At 38.6% G+C, this 18,550-nt stretch overlaps 1 protein-coding gene across 1 annotated transcript in view; it reads left to right on the plus strand.

The window, feature by feature from the left end:
- Window positions 1–18,550, plus strand: part of LOC131962177 (melanoma receptor tyrosine-protein kinase-like) — a 55,609-nt gene that overhangs the window by 29,152 nt on the left and 7,907 nt on the right. The window contains exons 7-24 of the mRNA XM_059327141.1: window positions 1–114; window positions 785–898; window positions 994–1,120; window positions 2,249–2,322; window positions 3,352–3,442; window positions 3,963–4,162; window positions 4,256–4,388; window positions 5,477–5,567; window positions 6,423–6,580; window positions 6,668–6,700; window positions 8,584–8,728; window positions 8,822–8,944; window positions 9,494–9,592; window positions 10,796–10,981; window positions 13,966–14,121; window positions 14,571–14,646; window positions 15,660–15,806; window positions 18,426–18,523. The exon at window positions 1–114 is cut by the window's left edge and continues 28 nt beyond it. Of these exons, the coding sequence (XP_059183124.1) occupies window positions 1–114; window positions 785–898; window positions 994–1,120; window positions 2,249–2,322; window positions 3,352–3,442; window positions 3,963–4,162; window positions 4,256–4,388; window positions 5,477–5,567; window positions 6,423–6,580; window positions 6,668–6,700; window positions 8,584–8,728; window positions 8,822–8,944; window positions 9,494–9,592; window positions 10,796–10,981; window positions 13,966–14,121; window positions 14,571–14,646; window positions 15,660–15,806; window positions 18,426–18,523 (2,165 nt within the window). The remainder of the gene's footprint in view (window positions 115–784; window positions 899–993; window positions 1,121–2,248; window positions 2,323–3,351; window positions 3,443–3,962; window positions 4,163–4,255; window positions 4,389–5,476; window positions 5,568–6,422; window positions 6,581–6,667; window positions 6,701–8,583; window positions 8,729–8,821; window positions 8,945–9,493; window positions 9,593–10,795; window positions 10,982–13,965; window positions 14,122–14,570; window positions 14,647–15,659; window positions 15,807–18,425; window positions 18,524–18,550) is intronic.

Here is an 18,550-nt window from a genome sequence, read left to right on the forward strand (position 1 = left end):
CCTGTAAGGACACGTGTCCTCCTCAGGTGCTCTACGACCCTAAAACCCACCAGGTGGTCAACAACCCCAAAGCCAAGTTCACCTTCGGGGCGACCTGCGTCAAGGCGTGCCCCCGTACGGACCCCGAGCCTTCTCTTTCTTTACACATCCACTCACCACATGGTCAGAGGGCAGCCAGCGCCCCCTCCAGGCTGCCCTCTTTATTACAGCCACAACATGACTAAGTCAAAGAGATATTTTTTACATCATTGTTTGACAAAAACACTCATTTCAGTTTTCTGACCAAGCTGTGTAATTGATTTTAAAGCCTAATTAACGTAAATTAACTTTTGCATGTTCATTCATCACGTTCTGCACCTAAAGTTGTTTTTTTTAAACCCAAACAACTTTTTCAACACTTGAAAACTTACTCTACATTTCCTGTGAACATGGGAGTTTATTTTGAAAAGCCACCATGCGTATAATTAGTGGAAACTGACAAACAGCTTCCATATTTGACAAGTCGGGATGTATTTAAAATATGAGTGCAACCATTAAATACGTCACTCATACGAACGGATACATGACTATTTTTACGATATCTCTCATATTTTGAATTTTCTCCTGAGCTCAGGAATCCTGTGCATTTTATTTTATTAATGGGGGATTATATTTAACTATTTGAACATAAAGGTTTTAAAGCGAGAGGAAAGTTAAGACGGGACTACAGAAAAGGTTTCTGCATTAGTCCTTTAAATCTGGACAAAAATTAATAAAAGTCTGCTTTGTTTTGGTTTGCATGAAGACAACTACGTGGTGACGGATGGGTCGTGTGTTCGTACCTGCAGCGCTGGAACGTACGAGGTGGAGGAGCATGGCGTCCACCGCTGCAAGCCGTGTGACGGTCCCTGTCCCAAATGTAAGGACACCTAGAGAGAGACAGACAGAGAGACAGACAGAGAGACAGACCTGGGTCCTGAACAAATAACCCACAGAGTCTTTCTCCTCCTGCAGCCTGTGACGGAGTCGGGGTCGGCGATCTGTTCAACACCATCGCCATCAACTCCTCAAACATTGAATCCTTCAGGAACTGCACAAAGATCTACGGGGACGTCTTCTTCATCGAAACCTCCTTCATCGGGTGAGACTCTCCCAGATCAAACTTCCCACCTAAGAGCTCGTCAAGCCTAAATATTTACCTTATATTAGGCGTGTATCCATCAGGTACTGTTCCCTCTAGTGAGCTGCTATGGGTGTGGCTGCTACTAACTCGTCCAAGCTGATTGGATGCGGTTGAAGCAGCGAATTCGTGCATGCATGATTCATTTGCAGACTGGTGCAGACTGGACGCTGAGGGGTTAACATCTCCTGCTCTGACTGCAGCTGGGAGAGACTGCGGCGGGAGGACTGGGCCGCTTGTGAGTGCTTTGGGACGGCACCTCCAAAAGTCTCCAATAACACTAGAGAAAGTCGCTAGATTTGTTATTTGCTTATTTGAAAGAGAGTCTCTAGAGGGTCTGAATAATCTAAATATAGAAAACAAAATACAAAATACAAAAACAAAATTCTCAACCTGCAAAGGATGAGCTGCAGTCCTAACGGTGCTGCCAAGCTAAACACCTCGGTGCTCCGGCTCTATTTGAACAGATTTAATGAGGTGATATGCAAACATTCGGTGCAAAATCAGCCCCTTTCTACAAAAATTAGTCTCATTGCAAAAAAAGTTAGAGTCACAAACAACAGCGTTAAGAGCCATACACGGTTAGAGTGAAATTATCAGCATCTGCAGAGATTTGCTGGTGAATGAAGCGTTTATAGCGAGGAACTGCTTTATTTTGGGATTCAGTGACAGGACGCTCCTCTCAGCTCCTTATAGAGAATATATGAGAAATGAATGAAAAACAAGGCTAATAAACGGATAGATTTCTGGCTCAGTCTGACTGGTGATGTGCTCAAATACACTCACTATGTGTATGTGGACTGTGTGTGTTTTACCTTCTGCATGTGTAGACGAACACAGAACATTAATTAATATTAGTTCCATGTGGATCGGCTGGTCTGATTCTGGAGATTTGGATCATCAGTGTAGTGTCTCTCCTCTTATCTTTGTGGTTAAATGAGTCCAATCCGTCACAGAAACACAATCGTGTAAAACACTTTACAGCCCTGTTTGCTCTGTGATATAATATCTTTGACCAGGTGGAAGTCTAAAACACAATCATGAAGAAAGAAAAGTTTTGTGATCTTTGACAGAGTTTTTTTCCTGCAGGGACCCACACGACAAAATCCCTCCCATGGACCTGGCTAAACTGGAATACTTCAGGACAGTGAAGGAAATCACAGGTAGGTCAAAAGTTATGGAGGTTATTAAAGTGATATGTGTGTGTTTACGTGTTAATATCCCAGTTATGATCTGGGCCCTGATTTATCTTTTCCTTATCTGGCTTCATTCAACTGGACAAAATCGTTCACATGTACAGTCATGGAAGAAAAATATGAGACCACCTTGTTTTCTTCAGTTTCTTGTCCATTTTAATGCCTGGTACAACTAAAGGTTCATTTGTTTGGACAAATATAATGATAACAACAAAAATAGTTCATAAGAGTTTAATTTAAGAGCTGATATCTAGACATTTAACATGTTTTTTATTATAATGAGTTTGGTTATTATCAAAGAACGTTATTAAATTAAATATATCGGAGCTTTACCTCGTCTTATAATATCTCGACTCTTTCATTAGAGCACGACATTGAAGAAAACATAATGCTTAGATGTACTGTTATTCTTTCAGCTGCAGCCCGGCGGTTTGAAGTTGACTGTAGAGCAAATACAAAATAAATACAAGTTTTAATCAAACAGGCCTTAAGATGGGTGTGTCCTAGTTTGAAGTGGATCAGGTTAAATATGTAGGAGGAGTCTGGAAATGGCCCAAAAAAAAAGATGGAAGACTTCCTGTTCGTTTTTCGGGTATTGGTCCTCGAGACTTTTTGGGGCGTCTCCACGAGTCAGATCTGCCTACCAAGTTTCGTTTGTCTAGGTTTAACGTAGCTGTTTAAAACAATAGTAGACTTGGCCTCCTTCAACAATATCTGCTTAGGTTTTCTCTTAAATTTGTTCTCATTAAAAAAGCTCCTGATAAAAGTTTACGTCTGATTCATGAAGATGTTCTTACACCAGAGTTGTTTGATGAATCCCATCTCCTCGTCAGTTGAACCTAATTAGCAGGTAAACGTGGCGTCAAGCCCGTCAAGAACTGGTTTTTGACACAAAAAGAAACAACTCACAGGGTCGGTGAGAATCCTTTGTAGCAAGTAGAAGTTGGTCGATCTCATTGAACTCTGTGTGTGTGTGTGTGTGTGTGTGTTGTCCAGGCTTCCTGCTGATCCAGTCGTGGCCCGAGAATCTGACGTCTCTGTCGGTGTTTGAGAACCTGGAGATCATCAGAGGAAGAACAACACGCGCGTGAGTTAGCTAAATATTGTTGTAAATAAATAATTAAAATTTGATTAAGCTCTTATCAACATAAAGTGGGCATGTCGCTAAAGAGGAGACTCGTGGGTTATCAACAGAAAGTGGGCATATCAGTATCTACAGGTCAAAGGTCAAGGAACCCTTTGAAAATTGGCTTGCCAGTTTTTGTACTTTGTACCGTTTTTTTCAACCCACTTCCCAAAAAGATATCACGACACGGTTGGAACCAACAGATTCCTCAGGTCTTCTTTTTATTATATGCTATCTTTACTCCGCCCCTTTTATAACTAGATTGGGAAGCTCTGAGTCGATAAGCAGTGCTGTCCGACCACGTGTGTAGGTTTTTAATACAAAACATGATCAACTAATCGATTACCTTTAGCACTTTAAGTATCATTCGTGTATTCATTTGTGTATTCATTCTAATGTTTTTGACCTTTTAACAGTATTTCTACCTTGTGGAATCAGTCAGTAAAATATTGAACACATTCTATCAACCTGTTGAATCCAGTCATCACAGCCTGGCAGTGGTGAAGGCGCAGCACCTCCTCTGGCTGGGCCTTCGCTCTCTGAAGGAGGTGAGCGCCGGCCGGGTGATGATGAAGGACAACCCTCAGCTCTGCTACACCCGGGCCTCCCAGTGGTCCCGCCTCTTCAGGTCCAGCGGCCAGACGGCCGTCATGCGCAACAACGCTGCCCCCGACGTCTGTGGTGAGTGTGCGGCTGTGTGTCTGTGTGTGTGGCATCAGTTCCTGTATTTCTATTGGGGCAGTGGATGAAAAAAGAAAATGTCCCGCAACACAGAACAGCAGAATCGAACCTGTGACCTGGAGTGTACCGAGGAGGGCTGCTGGGGTCCAGGTCCCACCATGTGCGTCTCCTGTCGACACTTCAGCCGTAGGGGGCGCTGTGTGGAGCTCTGCAACCTGCTGCAGGGGTGAGACAGCTTTTTATTGGTTTTTGAAATGAACAAACAAACAATCAACATGAAGACCTATAGACAAATACAGAAAATATCAAGGAAAAAATTAAAAGCGTACAAAATGGGATTGGAAAACAACCACAAATAAATGAATAAATAAAATAAAATGGGGAAAGGTACAGAGAAATTAAAGTATTCTGATAGTCCAATCTGAGTTTGCCTGAAATACCGTTTTATGGTACAGACATATGTAATCCAATTTTGCCAATTTTCAATAAATACCTCTTTTTGTGTTCTTAAATTGAAAGTAATTATTTCCATAATAAAGATGTTGTACACAGTATCAATCCATTCATCTGCACTAGGTGCCTCCTTCTTCAGACATTTCTTCCTTATTGAAGTAAATATTTATCTTTATTCCTCCACTCCAGTTCCTCTAGATCCACCAAATATAACAAATTGAAACAAAAAGTTAGTTTTGTTGAAAACACAGTCTCTAGAATTTGATGTACGCTCAACCAAAATGGGGTCCCAACAGGGCAACACCAGAATATATGATCGTGATTCACCTCTTTGCTTCCACAACATCTCCAACATTCTCTCTATTGGAATATGACCTCTTTTGATATGGAGTGCAGAAATAGCCAATGAGATTTTTCCATGAATATTCTCTCCAAAGTGGAGAATTTGTTGTTTTCCATTCAAGATTATGATGTTTCCTTCAGTTATTATGCTCCTCACCTGTGGAACAAACTACCTGTAGATCTGAGGTCAGCTCCTTTAAATCAGGACTAAAAACACTGTAGTTTACTGCAGCGTACTCTTAACTTTAACACTTATCTGCTCTACTCTACTGCCCTTACTTTTTAAATATGCAATGTTTGACTTGTGCTTTTTATTATTTTATCTCGTTTCTTATCCTGCTGTATCTTATTTTATCTTATTTGTATTTTTATTTCCATTTCCCTGTTTTAATTGACTGTTTTTTTCTGTTTTCGATTGTGTCTTGCTGTTTTTAATGTGTATTTAAGGCACTTTGAATCACCTTGTGTTGAATTGTGCTATACAAATAACCTTGCCTTGCCTTGCCTGTGTTTCTGCAGCGAGCCCAGAGAGGTGGAGGTGAACAGCAGCTGTGTGGAGTGTCACTCCGAGTGTCTGCTGCAGAACGGGACCCCGACCTGCTCCGGACCGGTCAGTTCTCTACAAACCTTCATCTGTGCACCGTCCACTGGTTTCAAACCAGAATATTTCTGGTGTAACAAAATATTCTGCATGTTCCTGCTCAGCTCAAAGAAACTTCCCTTTCTAACGTTCTGCTCTGGAAATATACTCGCAGAAATATATCGTGCATCGTGTTAAAACAACAACAATAAATTAATCTGTTATCAAGATTAACGTGAATGTTGTGAGTGGTTTGAAAAAGCGATCTAGCTTTTTGTTATTTTGTATTGAAAAACTAATTATAGATGTTGCTGTTTTTTTTTTGTTTATTTATCATTTATTTAACAGGAATTTATTTAGGATCGTTTGGGGTTTTTTTTGTAAATAAAAAGATTTATTTATTCACAAAATGTGAGTTAAATCTATTTCAGTTTGTTTTAGTGAAGTTTCAGATCCAAATCCAGAGTTTTGAACACACTTTAAAAATAATCAGGATAAAATTATGATTCAAGATTGTCATGTCATTCCACAGCAAAATCCATAGAAGAAGTCTTCTCATCATTATTATGAAAAAACAATATTTTATAATAAATTAGATGAGCAAAGCAGGATAATAACTTCATAAAAGTGTTTATATTTATTTAATTTTATTTCAAGTTAAAACAAAGGTTTGACGAAATAATAATTAAAAATAATAATCATATAAATTCAATTATTATTATATTTTGGAGGCTATTTTTTCTAAATATTTTTTTCAAAATGTATCAAATGTAAAAAAAACAAAACATTTCTGGTCAGATCAGGTGGAAAATTCAAAGATGTCAGCTCTAAAAAATAAATAAAATGTTGCATAAGTTTGTTTTCCCCGTCGTCTGTTCCCTGCAGGGTCCAGACCAGTGCTCCCAGTGTGCCCACGCTAAAGACGGGCCCCACTGCGTGGACCGATGCCCCCACGGCGTGCTGGGAGACGGAGACACGCCCATCTGGAAGTTCCCCGACAGGACGGGGCAGTGCCAGTCCTGCCACCCGAACTGCACCCAGGGGTGAGACACGAGTCCCGAGTCGCCGTTTCTGATGATAAATGATTTAAAAAAGTGGCTATAAGGAGGTCTGTGACTCTGTGTCTGCAGGTGTTCTGGTCCTGGACTGTCGGGATGCACCGGGTAAAACCAAAACTCAACATTATCACCAAAGTTCACCAAAAAATCAGCTTGTTCCCAATAAAGCTGCATGTTTTCTCCAACCCCGTCTGTCTGTTATATTATTAGCTGGAGTTTACGTTAACATAAAAAGGTACTGATGGGAACCGTTACCGAATTCCAGGTCCTGGTACCAATATTGGTTCAGGTGTGAACAGTACCTGATTCAAATTTTCAACAGTAATGAAGAGTTTTAACTGCTGCTTTTGTGTTGTTGAGCGCTTCACTTTTCTGCAGGACGACCTGAACACCACCAGTTAAAACAACTTAAAACATTTATATCAAAGTCATTTATGTTTTTTCCGCATTGTCCAATGACAGTGGCGGTTCTAGACCAGTTTTACTGTGGGGGCCAAGGAGGGGCCAGTGTTTAATCAGGGGGGCACATTAAAAAACGCCAAAGATGATATTTAAGCATTCAAAACCTTTATTTTAGCTGTTTAAAAAAAAAAAAAATCTCATTGAAGTATATTTGGAAGATACAAAAACATCAATTTAAACAATGAGACTAACTAACAATAACAATTATTTTTGTACGACAATGAGATTTCTCATTTTTGTGCCGAATTTTTTTTTTTTTTGGAAGTGCAGCACAGTGAGAATTATGTTTTTTTATACACAAGCTTTTATTGCACAATTAGCCTATCATATTCTTTGAACAAAAAATAGGTAAGAATTGTTCAGTCATTCATCATTTTAAATGTATCATTTTATTATTAATTTGACACAGGGGCCACAGCAGGGGCCAAGGGCTTCTTCACAGGGGCAGTGGCCCCTGGAGGCCCCTGTGTAGAACCGCTACTGCTGGAAGAGCTGAGACGTTAGGGGATGCAGTGGTTTGTCATGCTAAATTTGAATGGGCGTCAATGGGAATTTTAATACAGGATGCTAAATTTGAATGGGAGTCAATGGGAATTTTAATACAGGATGCTAAATTTGAATGGGCGTCAATGGGAATTTTAATACAGGATGCTAAATTTGAATGGGCGTCAATGGGAATTTTAATACAGGATGCTAAATTTGAATGGGCGTCAATGGGAATTTTAATACAGGATACTAAATTTGAATGGGCGTCAATGGGAATTTTAATAGAGAATGCTAAATTAGAATGGGCGTCAATGGGAATTTTAATACAGGATGCTAAATTTGAATGGGAGTCAATGGGAATTTTAACATGAATTTTGGGTGTAAAAGTGTGCTCTAATTTAATGGATGTGTATGGAAATCAATTTAAACTTAGCTTGATAAATTTGAAATGGGGATCAATGGGAATTTTAACACAGCATAAACATTCAAATGGGAGTCATGGGAATCTTAACATTGCTTGCTAAATTTGAATTTTGTGTGTAAAAGTGTGCTCTAATTTAATGGATGTCTATGGAAATCAATTTAAACTTAGCTTGCTAAATTTGAAATGGGAATCAATGGGAATTTTAACACAGCATAAAACATTCAAATGGGAGTCATAGGAATCTTAACGTTGCATGCTAAATTTGTATTTGTATTTAGCTATAGTGTGCTCTGATTAAATGAATGTCTATGGAAATCAATAACTTATGTGCCTCAATTTAATGGACGGCTATGATCACTTTGCATAGCACATTTAAAGCTATGAGAGTCTATGAGAAATAATACTGCCATGTCTACCAGGGAATCATTTAAAACACAAATGTCAAGTTTAGATGGAAGATAATGGTAATTTAAACACAGGATGCCGAATATGTTGATGTCTATGGTAATTTTAACTAATTACGGCTATGATCACACATTTAAATGGGAGTCTATGGGAAATGATAAAATGTGTGTACCTCATAACGCAAACGTCCTCTCTGTGTGTGTCCTCACAGTGCCGCCACTCACTCCACGTTGGCGGTGGGCGTGGTTGGTGGGCTCCTGATCGCCGTCATCATGTCATTGGTCATCTTTGTGTTGCTGCGGCGACGACGAATCAGGAGGAAGAGGACTCTGCGCCGCCTGCTGCAGGAGAGAGAGGTGGGAGAGCGTTCAGAAACTGTGACGTTCAGGAAGACTTTGACCTCAGGACCAGGACTGAATATAACAGAATGTAAAATGTGTTTGCTGCAGCTGGTGGAGCCGCTGACTCCGAGCGGCGAAGCTCCAAACCAGGCGCTGCTGAGGATCCTGAAGGAGACGGAGTTTAAGAAAATCAGGGTGCTCGGCTCCGGGGCCTTCGGGACCGTCTTCAAGGTAAATGTTTGTAGATCCACAACGGATAAAAACAATCAGATTATCAAGATTTTCTCAAAGTGGAAGAAAAATGAATAAAAGTGTATGAAACTTCATATGTAACTGGTAGAGTATCGTCTGCATAGAACTCGTCCAATGGGCAGCTCACATCTGAAGACTTTGGTGTTTCTCTGACTTTTCATATAGCGCCACCATCAGGTCAGATGTTTAAGCATTTTTAATCTGAACCAAGCCGTCGGCAGGTTTGAAAAGTATGTTTTCTTTAAAAGAAGAGCACAAGAACATTCAACTTGTGTTTTTCTTTTTTTCTGTCATTCTAACTGTGTTATTCTGCACAAAGACTGTTTGAGTTGTTCTGATTGTGCTGATTAGAGCTGCAGGACTTTAGATTTATAGATTATAGAGATTATATATGTTGCAGTGAAACACGAGGACACAGAGAGGAGAATGTAGAAAGAGTAAAAAGAACTCTGAAACAGTTCAGAGGGTTAAACTGATATCGTTTTTACTTTTTGCGATGACTGTATAGAATATAATAAATATTTTCAGGGTCTGTGGATCCCTGAAGGAGAGAACGTGAGGATCCCTGTAGCCATCAAAGTTCTCAGAGAGGCAACATCACCTAAAGCCAACAAAGAAATCCTGGACGTAAGACTCCTTCTTTTTATTCTCATTCTTCTTGGTCGTCTTCTCCTCCACCTCCTCTTCTCCTTCTGCTCGTTCATTCTCTTTCTTCTTCACACTTTTATGATTTTTTTCTTTTTCTGAGCCACACTTCAGGTTTGACTTCTCTGCGACTGCTCTTAACATTTGAGAAAAAAGTCATTTGAGGGCCAAAATTCTTAATTATAAAATAAGTGTGGAAAATAACCTGACCCAAATTTTCAACAAGAATGAAGAGTTTTTTTAAAGTTTGAATGCGAGTCAATGGGAGTTTTACCACACTATGCTAAATTTGAATGGGAATCAATGGGAATTTTACCACAGCATGCTAAATTTGAATGGGAGTTTTACCATAGCAGGCTAAATCTTAATGGGAGTCAATGGGAATTTTACCACAGCATGCTAAATTTGAATGGGAGTCAATTGGACATTTACCACAGGATGCTAAATTTGATTGGGAGTCAATGGGAATTTTACCACAGGATGCTAAATTTGAATGGGAGTCAATGGGTAATTTACCACAGCAGGCTAAATCTGAATGGGAGTCATGGGGAAATTTATCACAGCATGCTAAATTTGAATGGGAGTCAATGGGAGTTTTACCACAGCAGTCTAAATCTGAATGGGACGCAATGGGAATTTAACATTGCAGGCTAAATTTGAATTGGAATCAATGGGAGTGTAGAACCTGATAATGTAATAAATTCCCGATAATGTAATAACCCCGATAATGTAATAAAAATCTGCACTTGAGTCCATTGAAAATGTCATAAAACCTGATAATGTAATAACTTCCCATTAATGTTATACTTTATTACATTATTGGTAAAAAAGTGTATTACATTATTGGGAAATGCACTTTATTACATTATCGGGAAGTTATTACATTATCAGGTTCTACAGGGAGTTTTACCACAGCAGGCTAAATCTGAATTGGAGTCAATGGGAGTGTAGAACCCATTTTCCCCCCTGAACCCATTTTCAATTGACTGCAGATTGCAGATTTTTTTTACATTAACGGGGTTATTACATGATCGGGAATTTATTGCATTATCAGGTTCTACAGGGAGTTTTACCACAGCAGGCTAAATCTGAATGGGAGTCAATGGAACTTTAACATTGCATGGTAAATTTCGTCCTGCAGAGATGGCTGACTTTGTCCCAGCCCTGTCGTGTGTCTGTGTGCAGGAGGCGTATGTGATGGCGAGCGTGGATCACCCTCACGTCTGCCGTCTGCTGGGGATCTGCCTGACGTCGTCGGTGCAGCTGGTGACTCAGCTGATGCAGTACGGCTGCCTGCTGGACTACGTCCGCCACCACAGGGACCACATCGGGCCCCAGTGGCTCCTCAACTGGTGCGTGCAGATCGCCAAGGTGAGCGCCGCATGAAGACGATCCGCTGCCCGCCAGCAGCTCACCAGCTCCGTTTCATTTTCACTAATCCAATCCACTTTATTTATAGAGCACAATTTTATCAAACACAGTGCTGCACAAACAATAAATAGATAACAGAAAAGCATAGACTGTATATAAATAATGGACGTGGTCACGGTGACGTCACCCATTAGTTTGTGGCTTGTTGGAAGCATCGAGTTCAGCGTTACACTCGTCGCCATCTTATTTCCGATACAGGAAGCAGACCATATTTGGACTGTGGAGGAGCGGGAAATATTGATCATGTAATTAGAACAAAACACGACATTTGATTGAGAATTTATTTGGTTATAAAATGGTCCACGTCACGTCCAAACACAAACATTATTTTTACAATAAAAGACAAAAATCCCATTCATGTATATCTGCATGTAAGTGACGTGGTGTTTGTTAGAGCCGGCTGTTTGTCGCTCTTTACAGTGAAAGCTGAGATACAAAGTGTGTTCTGAGAGTCGTGAGATTGGAGTTTAAAAACGTAAAGTCTTTAGTAAATCTAGGAGTTTTACTGGAGTCATCTCCATGGTTCAGTTTAAGGTAGTAATCTGTTTCATATCAGTCTTTTCTAGTCTTGGGTTTGTCGCAATGACGTAACACAACATGGTTTTATTCATAAGGATTTTGGTTATTATCAAGAATGTTTCCATGACTCTACACCTCAAGCCGACTGAGAGAAGCTGCTGCTAATTCATGTTAGCATTAACTGGAGCATTAACTGGGATGTTAGTTTTGGCAAAAAAACAAAAACAAAATGTATGTTACTGACCTCAGAAAACTGAGCAGCGACTCCTTGGAGTGTCTGTTAGTCCAACCAAACGCTGAACAAGACATTTAATGAACAAAACGTTCAAATAAACTGTCATTAAGTGAAAATACAGTGAAAGGGTCAAAGTTATGAGACCAAACCGCTAAACGTCCTTTTTTCTATCTATATAACGTTATATATAACTTTATTGACACGTTGCCATGGATACGCATTGTTCTGCTTCTCTCCTGGTGACGGCTCGCCTTGTCAGTGACCTGTCAATCAAAGGTAGCCCTGCCCCAAATCATACGATTCTTTATCTTCTATTTTCTTCTAAATGGGGCCATTATTAGAACTATCAGATTGTCTTTTTACTAGTGATTGAGACCATAGTGTTGTCCTGAAAAACATTTATGAGGTAATAAACCAAGTGAGAAGTTTTCAAATTTTGCACTGAAATGAATGGACAGAATTTTTTTTTCAGCCAAACTTAGCGCCCCCTACTGGAATTTTTCGGTGGATTGCAGCTTAAGGCACTTCCTGGTTTGCCTCCCTGCTCAGACCAGGAGGTTGCCGCCTGCACAATGCAAAGAGATGTAGTAAACAATAGAACAGTGAAATGCAATAAGATAAAATAAATAAAAAATGGGATAAAAAATAAATAAAATAACATGTAAAATGTACTGCCCGCTCAAAATAAAATATGTATGTATACAAATAAAAACAAAAGATCATAAAATCAACTAAGACTAAAATCTCCCTGCTGTGTGAGGGCCCGAGGCAGCAGCTCGCTGTGAGCCTGCTGAGGCCTGTTAGCGCAGCAGCGTTAATCTTCTCTCTCTGTTTAACGTCTCACTGGGATCTTAAAGTGCTGGGAAAATCACAAACAACAAGGTCACGAGCTCAGAGTGAAATCTCTCGGATCATTTGTCTAACGTACAAAAACCAACAACCGCACTCAGACACCCACGTCAAGCTGTGATTGGTCAGCTGTGTGAACTTCCTCTCTTCTTATGAAGGCAAACGTGTGAAACACCAAGAACGAAAACAACACAAAGACACTTTCTGTGTGTGTGTGTGTGTGTGTGTGTGTGTGTGTGTGTGTGTGTGTGTGTGTGTGTGTGTGTGTGTGTGCTGGAAACACCTGGTTTCTAACATAATCCAACAACTCGCAGAACAAAAAGCTGTGTGGTTCCCGGTGGGGAGCAATCTGCTGAATGAATCCAAGAAGGACCAAAGAGCAGCTGGTTACTGAACAACTTCACACTTGACGATGGGAAAGAAAGATTAAATAAATTATAACTCGTGCTCCTTTACTCTGCTTATGTCTCTTTGGATGGAAGCATCCGACCAATGAAACTGTGACGCTGTAAATGAAGCGTAACGAAGCTCAGCGCTGATGTTTCTAGGCAAACAGAAAAAGCTCCATTTGGACCGTAGACGGTGTTTCCAGCCCAATAAAGATGTAATAATGTCTCTTTAAAACCAGGAAATATTGATCATGTAGTTAGAACAAAACACGACATTTGATTGAGAATGTATTTGGTTATAAAATGGTCCACATCACGTCCAATATTGTAATAATTTACCAGCAGACCACCCATTACTTGGGTTCAAGTGGTGATACTGTGTATCAACTCTAGCTCAAGAGCTCTAGCGCCACCAACAGGTCAAAGTTGAATGTTTATTCACTTTTGACTCGCCAAATTATTACAATATTGGGGAATTATTACATTATCAGGACTTGGGAAATGAAGGCTAACCTGATAATGTAATGGGAGTCAATGGGAATTTTACCACAGCATGCTAAATTTGAATGGGAGTCAATGGGAGTTTTACCACAGCATGCTAAATTTGAATGGGAGTCAATGGGAGTTTTACCACAGCAGGCTAAATCTGAATGGGAGTCAATGGGAGTGTAGAACCTGATAATGTAATAAATTCCCAATAATGTAATACTTTATTACATTATTGGTAAAAAGTGTATTACATTATTGGGAAGTTATTAGATGATCATGTTTTATTACATTTTCAATGGACTCAAGTGCAGATGTTTTTTACATTATCGGGGTTATTACGTTATTGGGAATTTATGACATTCTCACGTTCTACAAGGTGCGTTTTTATCAGACGTTTAATTCCCCTGTTGTTAACGTGTGTGTGTGTGTGTGTGTGTGTGCAGGGTATGAACTACCTGGAGGAGCGTCACCTGGTGCACCGGGACCTGGCGGCGAGGAACGTCCTGGTGAAAACTCCGAACCACGTCAAGATCACTGACTTCGGCCTCGCCAAACTGCTGACGGCCGACGAGAAGGAATACCACGCTGACGGAGGGAAGGTGAGCTGTGTGTGTGTGTGTGTGTGTGTGTGTGTGTGTGTGTATGTGTGTGTGTGTGTGTGTGTGTGTGATCTTTACTTCATCATTAGAGACATTTTTCATCCTGCTGATTCTCACCTTCCTTTAGAGAACAAACATGTAAATTTGTGATTTTTTTTTCATACATTTTTGCTATTTTTTCCCTCATAAATTTGGTTTTGGTTTTTTTCTCGTGAATTTAATATTTATTCGTTATTTTTTTTTTTTTTTTCTGATAAATTTGTAAAAAAAATTGTAAAAATCGCGTAAATTTTTGATTTTTTTCTCATAGATTTGTAATCTTTTTTGGAAAAAAATTCTGTCCTCACATCTCTCTGTCTGACTGCCTGCCTGTCTGTCTGTCTGTCTGTCCACCTGTCTGTCTGCCTGTCTGCCTGTCTGCCTGTCTGACTGCCTGTCTGTCTCTGCAGGTCCCTATTAAGTGGATGGCGTTGGAGTCGATCCTCCAGTGGACCTACACCCACCAGAGTGACGTGTGGAGCTACGGTGAGTCAACCTGTGGCCCTGCAGCCCCGACGCGGCCCCAAAACACTCATTTATCTTTTATGTGCAGCAGAAACCAAACGGACGACCAGACAAAAGTTCCTTTACCAATTTTTCATAAATTTGGGATTTTTTTCTTGTAAAATATGTAATTCTTTTTCTCGTAAATTTGTTTTTTTCTCGTGAATTTGTTTTTTTTTTTCATAAATTTGGGATTTTTTTTCTCCGAAATTTGTATTTTTTTTTTCTCGTGAATGTGATTTTTTTTTCATGAATTTGTGATTTTTTCATAAATTTGGGATTCTTGTCTTGTAAATTTGTGATTTTTTTTTCTCCGAAATTAGAAAAAAAGTTTTTCGTGAATTTGGGATTCTTTTTCATAAATGTGATTTTTTTTTATAAATTTGTGATTTTTGTCTTGTAAATTTATGATTTTTTTTTCATGAATTTGGTTTTTTTTTTTTCATAAATGTGATTTTTTTTCCCCCCCATAAATTTGTGATTTTTTCATAAATTTGGGATTTTTGTCTTGTAGATTTGTGATTTTTTTTTTCTCTGAAATTTTTATTTTTTTTCTTGTGAATGTGATTTTTTTCGTTCAAATTAGATTTTTTAGTTTTTTTTTCATAAATTTGTGATTTTTTCTCGTACATTAGTATTTTTTTCTTGTAAATTTTTGATTTTTTTTCCCATTAATTTGTGAGTGGTTTCATACATTTGTAATTTTTTTCTCATAAATATGTAATTTTTTCTCGTAAATTTGTGATTTTTTTTTTCTTCACGTAAATTTGTGATTTTTTTTCACAAATTTGTGTTTTTTTTCTCGTTAATTTGTAATTTTTAACTTCCTGAAGTTAAAGTAGAAAAGTAGCAGCAGCAGAATGAACTTAAAGTAACTAAAGTAAAATTGCTCGTTAAGCAGAATGTTTATATATTGTCTATATATATATATATATTGTGCTCATCTTCATGATAAATCAGGAGGAGCCCTGACTCTCTGGCTTGGTGTTGTGCAGGTGTGACGGTGTGGGAGCTCATGACGTTCGGCTCCAAACCGTACGACGGCATCCCGGCCAGCGAGATCGCCGCCGTGCTGGAGCGAGGAGAGCGGCTGCCCCAGCCCCCCGTCTGCACCATTGACGTCTACATGATCATGGTGAAATGTACGAGCAGACACTAACCTCCCGCTCTGAGCAGAGGCAGGAAGTGTCAACCCTCCAGCAGGGGGCGCCACCGTCTGGTCCTTTCTATCGCTAACAGCCTGAGACCACTTCTCTCCTCATTTAGCAGCTCAGAAAACATTCTGGTATAAAATAACAAAGAATGACAAAAAAAGGCAAAAAAAAATTACCAAAAAATTCATAAAAGAGCATTAAAAGACGTAAAGTGACCAAAAAAAGACTCAAAATTAACCAAAAATTACCCAAAAGTCATAAAAGAGCAACAAGACTTACAATGACCAAAAAGATACAAAATGACAAAAATATATATAAAAATCACACAGAAAAAACACCAAAAGTCATAAAATAGCAATAACAGACACAGAATCACAAAACTATGTAAAAAAAAAAAAAATAATAATAATAATAAAAAAGACAAAATTACCAAAAAAGACAAAAAAAGAATTACCAAAAAAAAAAATAATAATAATAGAGCATTAATAGACAGATATACAAAATTTAAAAAAATTACAAAAAAAATCACCAAAAAACTATGTAAAAATAGAAAAAGACATAAAATGACAAAGACACAAAGTAACAAAAAATAATTACAAAAAAGACCCAAAAATTATCAAAAAACTAATAAGAGCATTAAAAAACACAAAGTGACCAAAATAGACACAAAATAACAAAAAAAAAAGGCAAAAAAGGACTACAATTTCAAAGAAAGACTAGATTACCCCAAAAATTAATCAAATCACCAAAAGATGTAAAAATACAAAAAAGGCATAAAATGACAAAAAGACACAAAATAATAAAAAAGAAATAAAAGAGCAATAAAAGACACAAAATCACCAAAAAAAGATGTAAAAATACAAAAAGTAACATCAAATAATTACAAAAAATGCCAAAAATGATAAAAAATTTTATAAAAGAGCATTAAAAGACATAAAGTGACCAAAAAAGACACAAAATAACAAAAAAGGCAACAAAAAAGGACTAGAAATACGAAAAAAGACTCAAAATTACCCCCAAAAAGTCATAAAAGAGCAACAAAAGGTATAATATGACCAAAAATAACAAAAAAAGATGTAAAAATGGCATAAAAGTCATAATAGAGCAATAAAAGACATAAAATGAGCAGGTAACACACATGTAGTTTTAGCTTTTTGGACACCGGCTGGTCGTAGGGCGCCCCCCGGTGGCCGGCTGCTGTCACAGCTCCACATGGCAACCATTCATTCATAGCAACGTTTTCTAAAAGGCTCTTCTCTTCTTTAGGCAGGATGGGAGATTTCAGTCTGCCATATAAAATAATACTGTGATTATTATTCTTTTTTAATTGAATAAGCACAAACAAAAACAATTCAGACAACAAAGCACGAAACAAAACAAGAGAAGTCCCCAAACCCAAAACTAACAGAGCGTTGCGCTATATATTTCTATTTTCACATAAAATAAAGTAAATAAAAAGAGGGCAGGAGAGGTAAACGAAGAGCACAGACATAAAATAAATAAAGGGCAGACAGTCGTCGTCTTCCAGAGACAAATGAAGAGTTCTAGCTTCTGTAAAAAGGATTTTAATGGTTCCCAGATCCTCCTGAACTGGTCCGGTTTGTGATTAAAGTCATGAGTCGACTTCTCCAGCGGAATAAGAGCAGAAATCTGTGATATTATCCACATGTCGACTGGAGGAATCTGGGGAGTCGACCACCGCAGCAAGATACATATTTTAGCCAAAAACAAAAGATTTATCAACAGAGATTTGGTGTCCGTGCCCCAGAAATTGTCTGAAGCGTGATTCATTTCATTTCACCTTTATTTATTCAGGGAGGGCCAATTGAGAGCAAGCTCTCATTTCCAATGGCGCCCTGATTACAGTACAAATACAATTCAACACATTACAATACATATCCATAATAATATATACTCAACAGAAGCACAATAAATTCAATGAGCACATGCACATTCAGAAATCATAAGATTAATAAGAATGTCTTTAAAATGATTAAAAGGAATCAGTGTATCCAACTGAAGCTGTGACGGTAAATTATTCCATTTAAAAGGAGCAAAATAAACAAAAGCGAATTTCCCAACCTCCTTTTAACAGCAGGGATATTAAGAGCCAGTGGGTTATATGAACCAGTTGGAAAGTTAAAAGATCTGAAGCTCACTAGGCTCGATAAGTAGAATGGAAGTTTTTCAGTAGTGCCTTATAAATAAACAATATACAGTGTTGCTCCCTTCTTAGAGTCAGGGAAGTCCAAGCTTCATTCTGATAGAGGTGGCAGTGATGGGTCATGAACCCATCGCCACTAATAAATCTAATAAAGGAATGATAAATTGTATCAAGTGGTTTAAGAACAGAGGGAGAAGCATGCATATAAATAATGTCACCGTAATCTAAAACGGATAGAAATGTAGCCAATATAGGCTTCAGCTTCTTTAAGAGTTCTGCTACATGTAATTTAAAAGACAGTTATTTTATTATTATAGAAAGAAGGAGTGAACAAAAAGTGGTTACCAGTGGCCTCCTGGATTACAGAGTGACTCCTTATACTGTGATTATTTAATGACTTACAGCTGAAGAAGTGTTTCTGAGGTGACTTCCTGTCTGTGCAGGCTGGATGATCGACCCGTCCAGTCGGCCAACGTTCAGAGAGCTCATAGTGGAGTTCTCCAAGATGGCCAGAGACCCAAACAGATACCTGCTGGTCCAGGTACACTGTGTGTGTGTGTGTGTGTGT

This window comes from Centropristis striata, chromosome 23 (genome assembly GCF_030273125.1).
Source record: "Centropristis striata isolate RG_2023a ecotype Rhode Island chromosome 23, C.striata_1.0, whole genome shotgun sequence".
NCBI classification, from domain to species: domain Eukaryota; kingdom Metazoa; phylum Chordata; class Actinopteri; order Perciformes; family Serranidae; genus Centropristis; species Centropristis striata.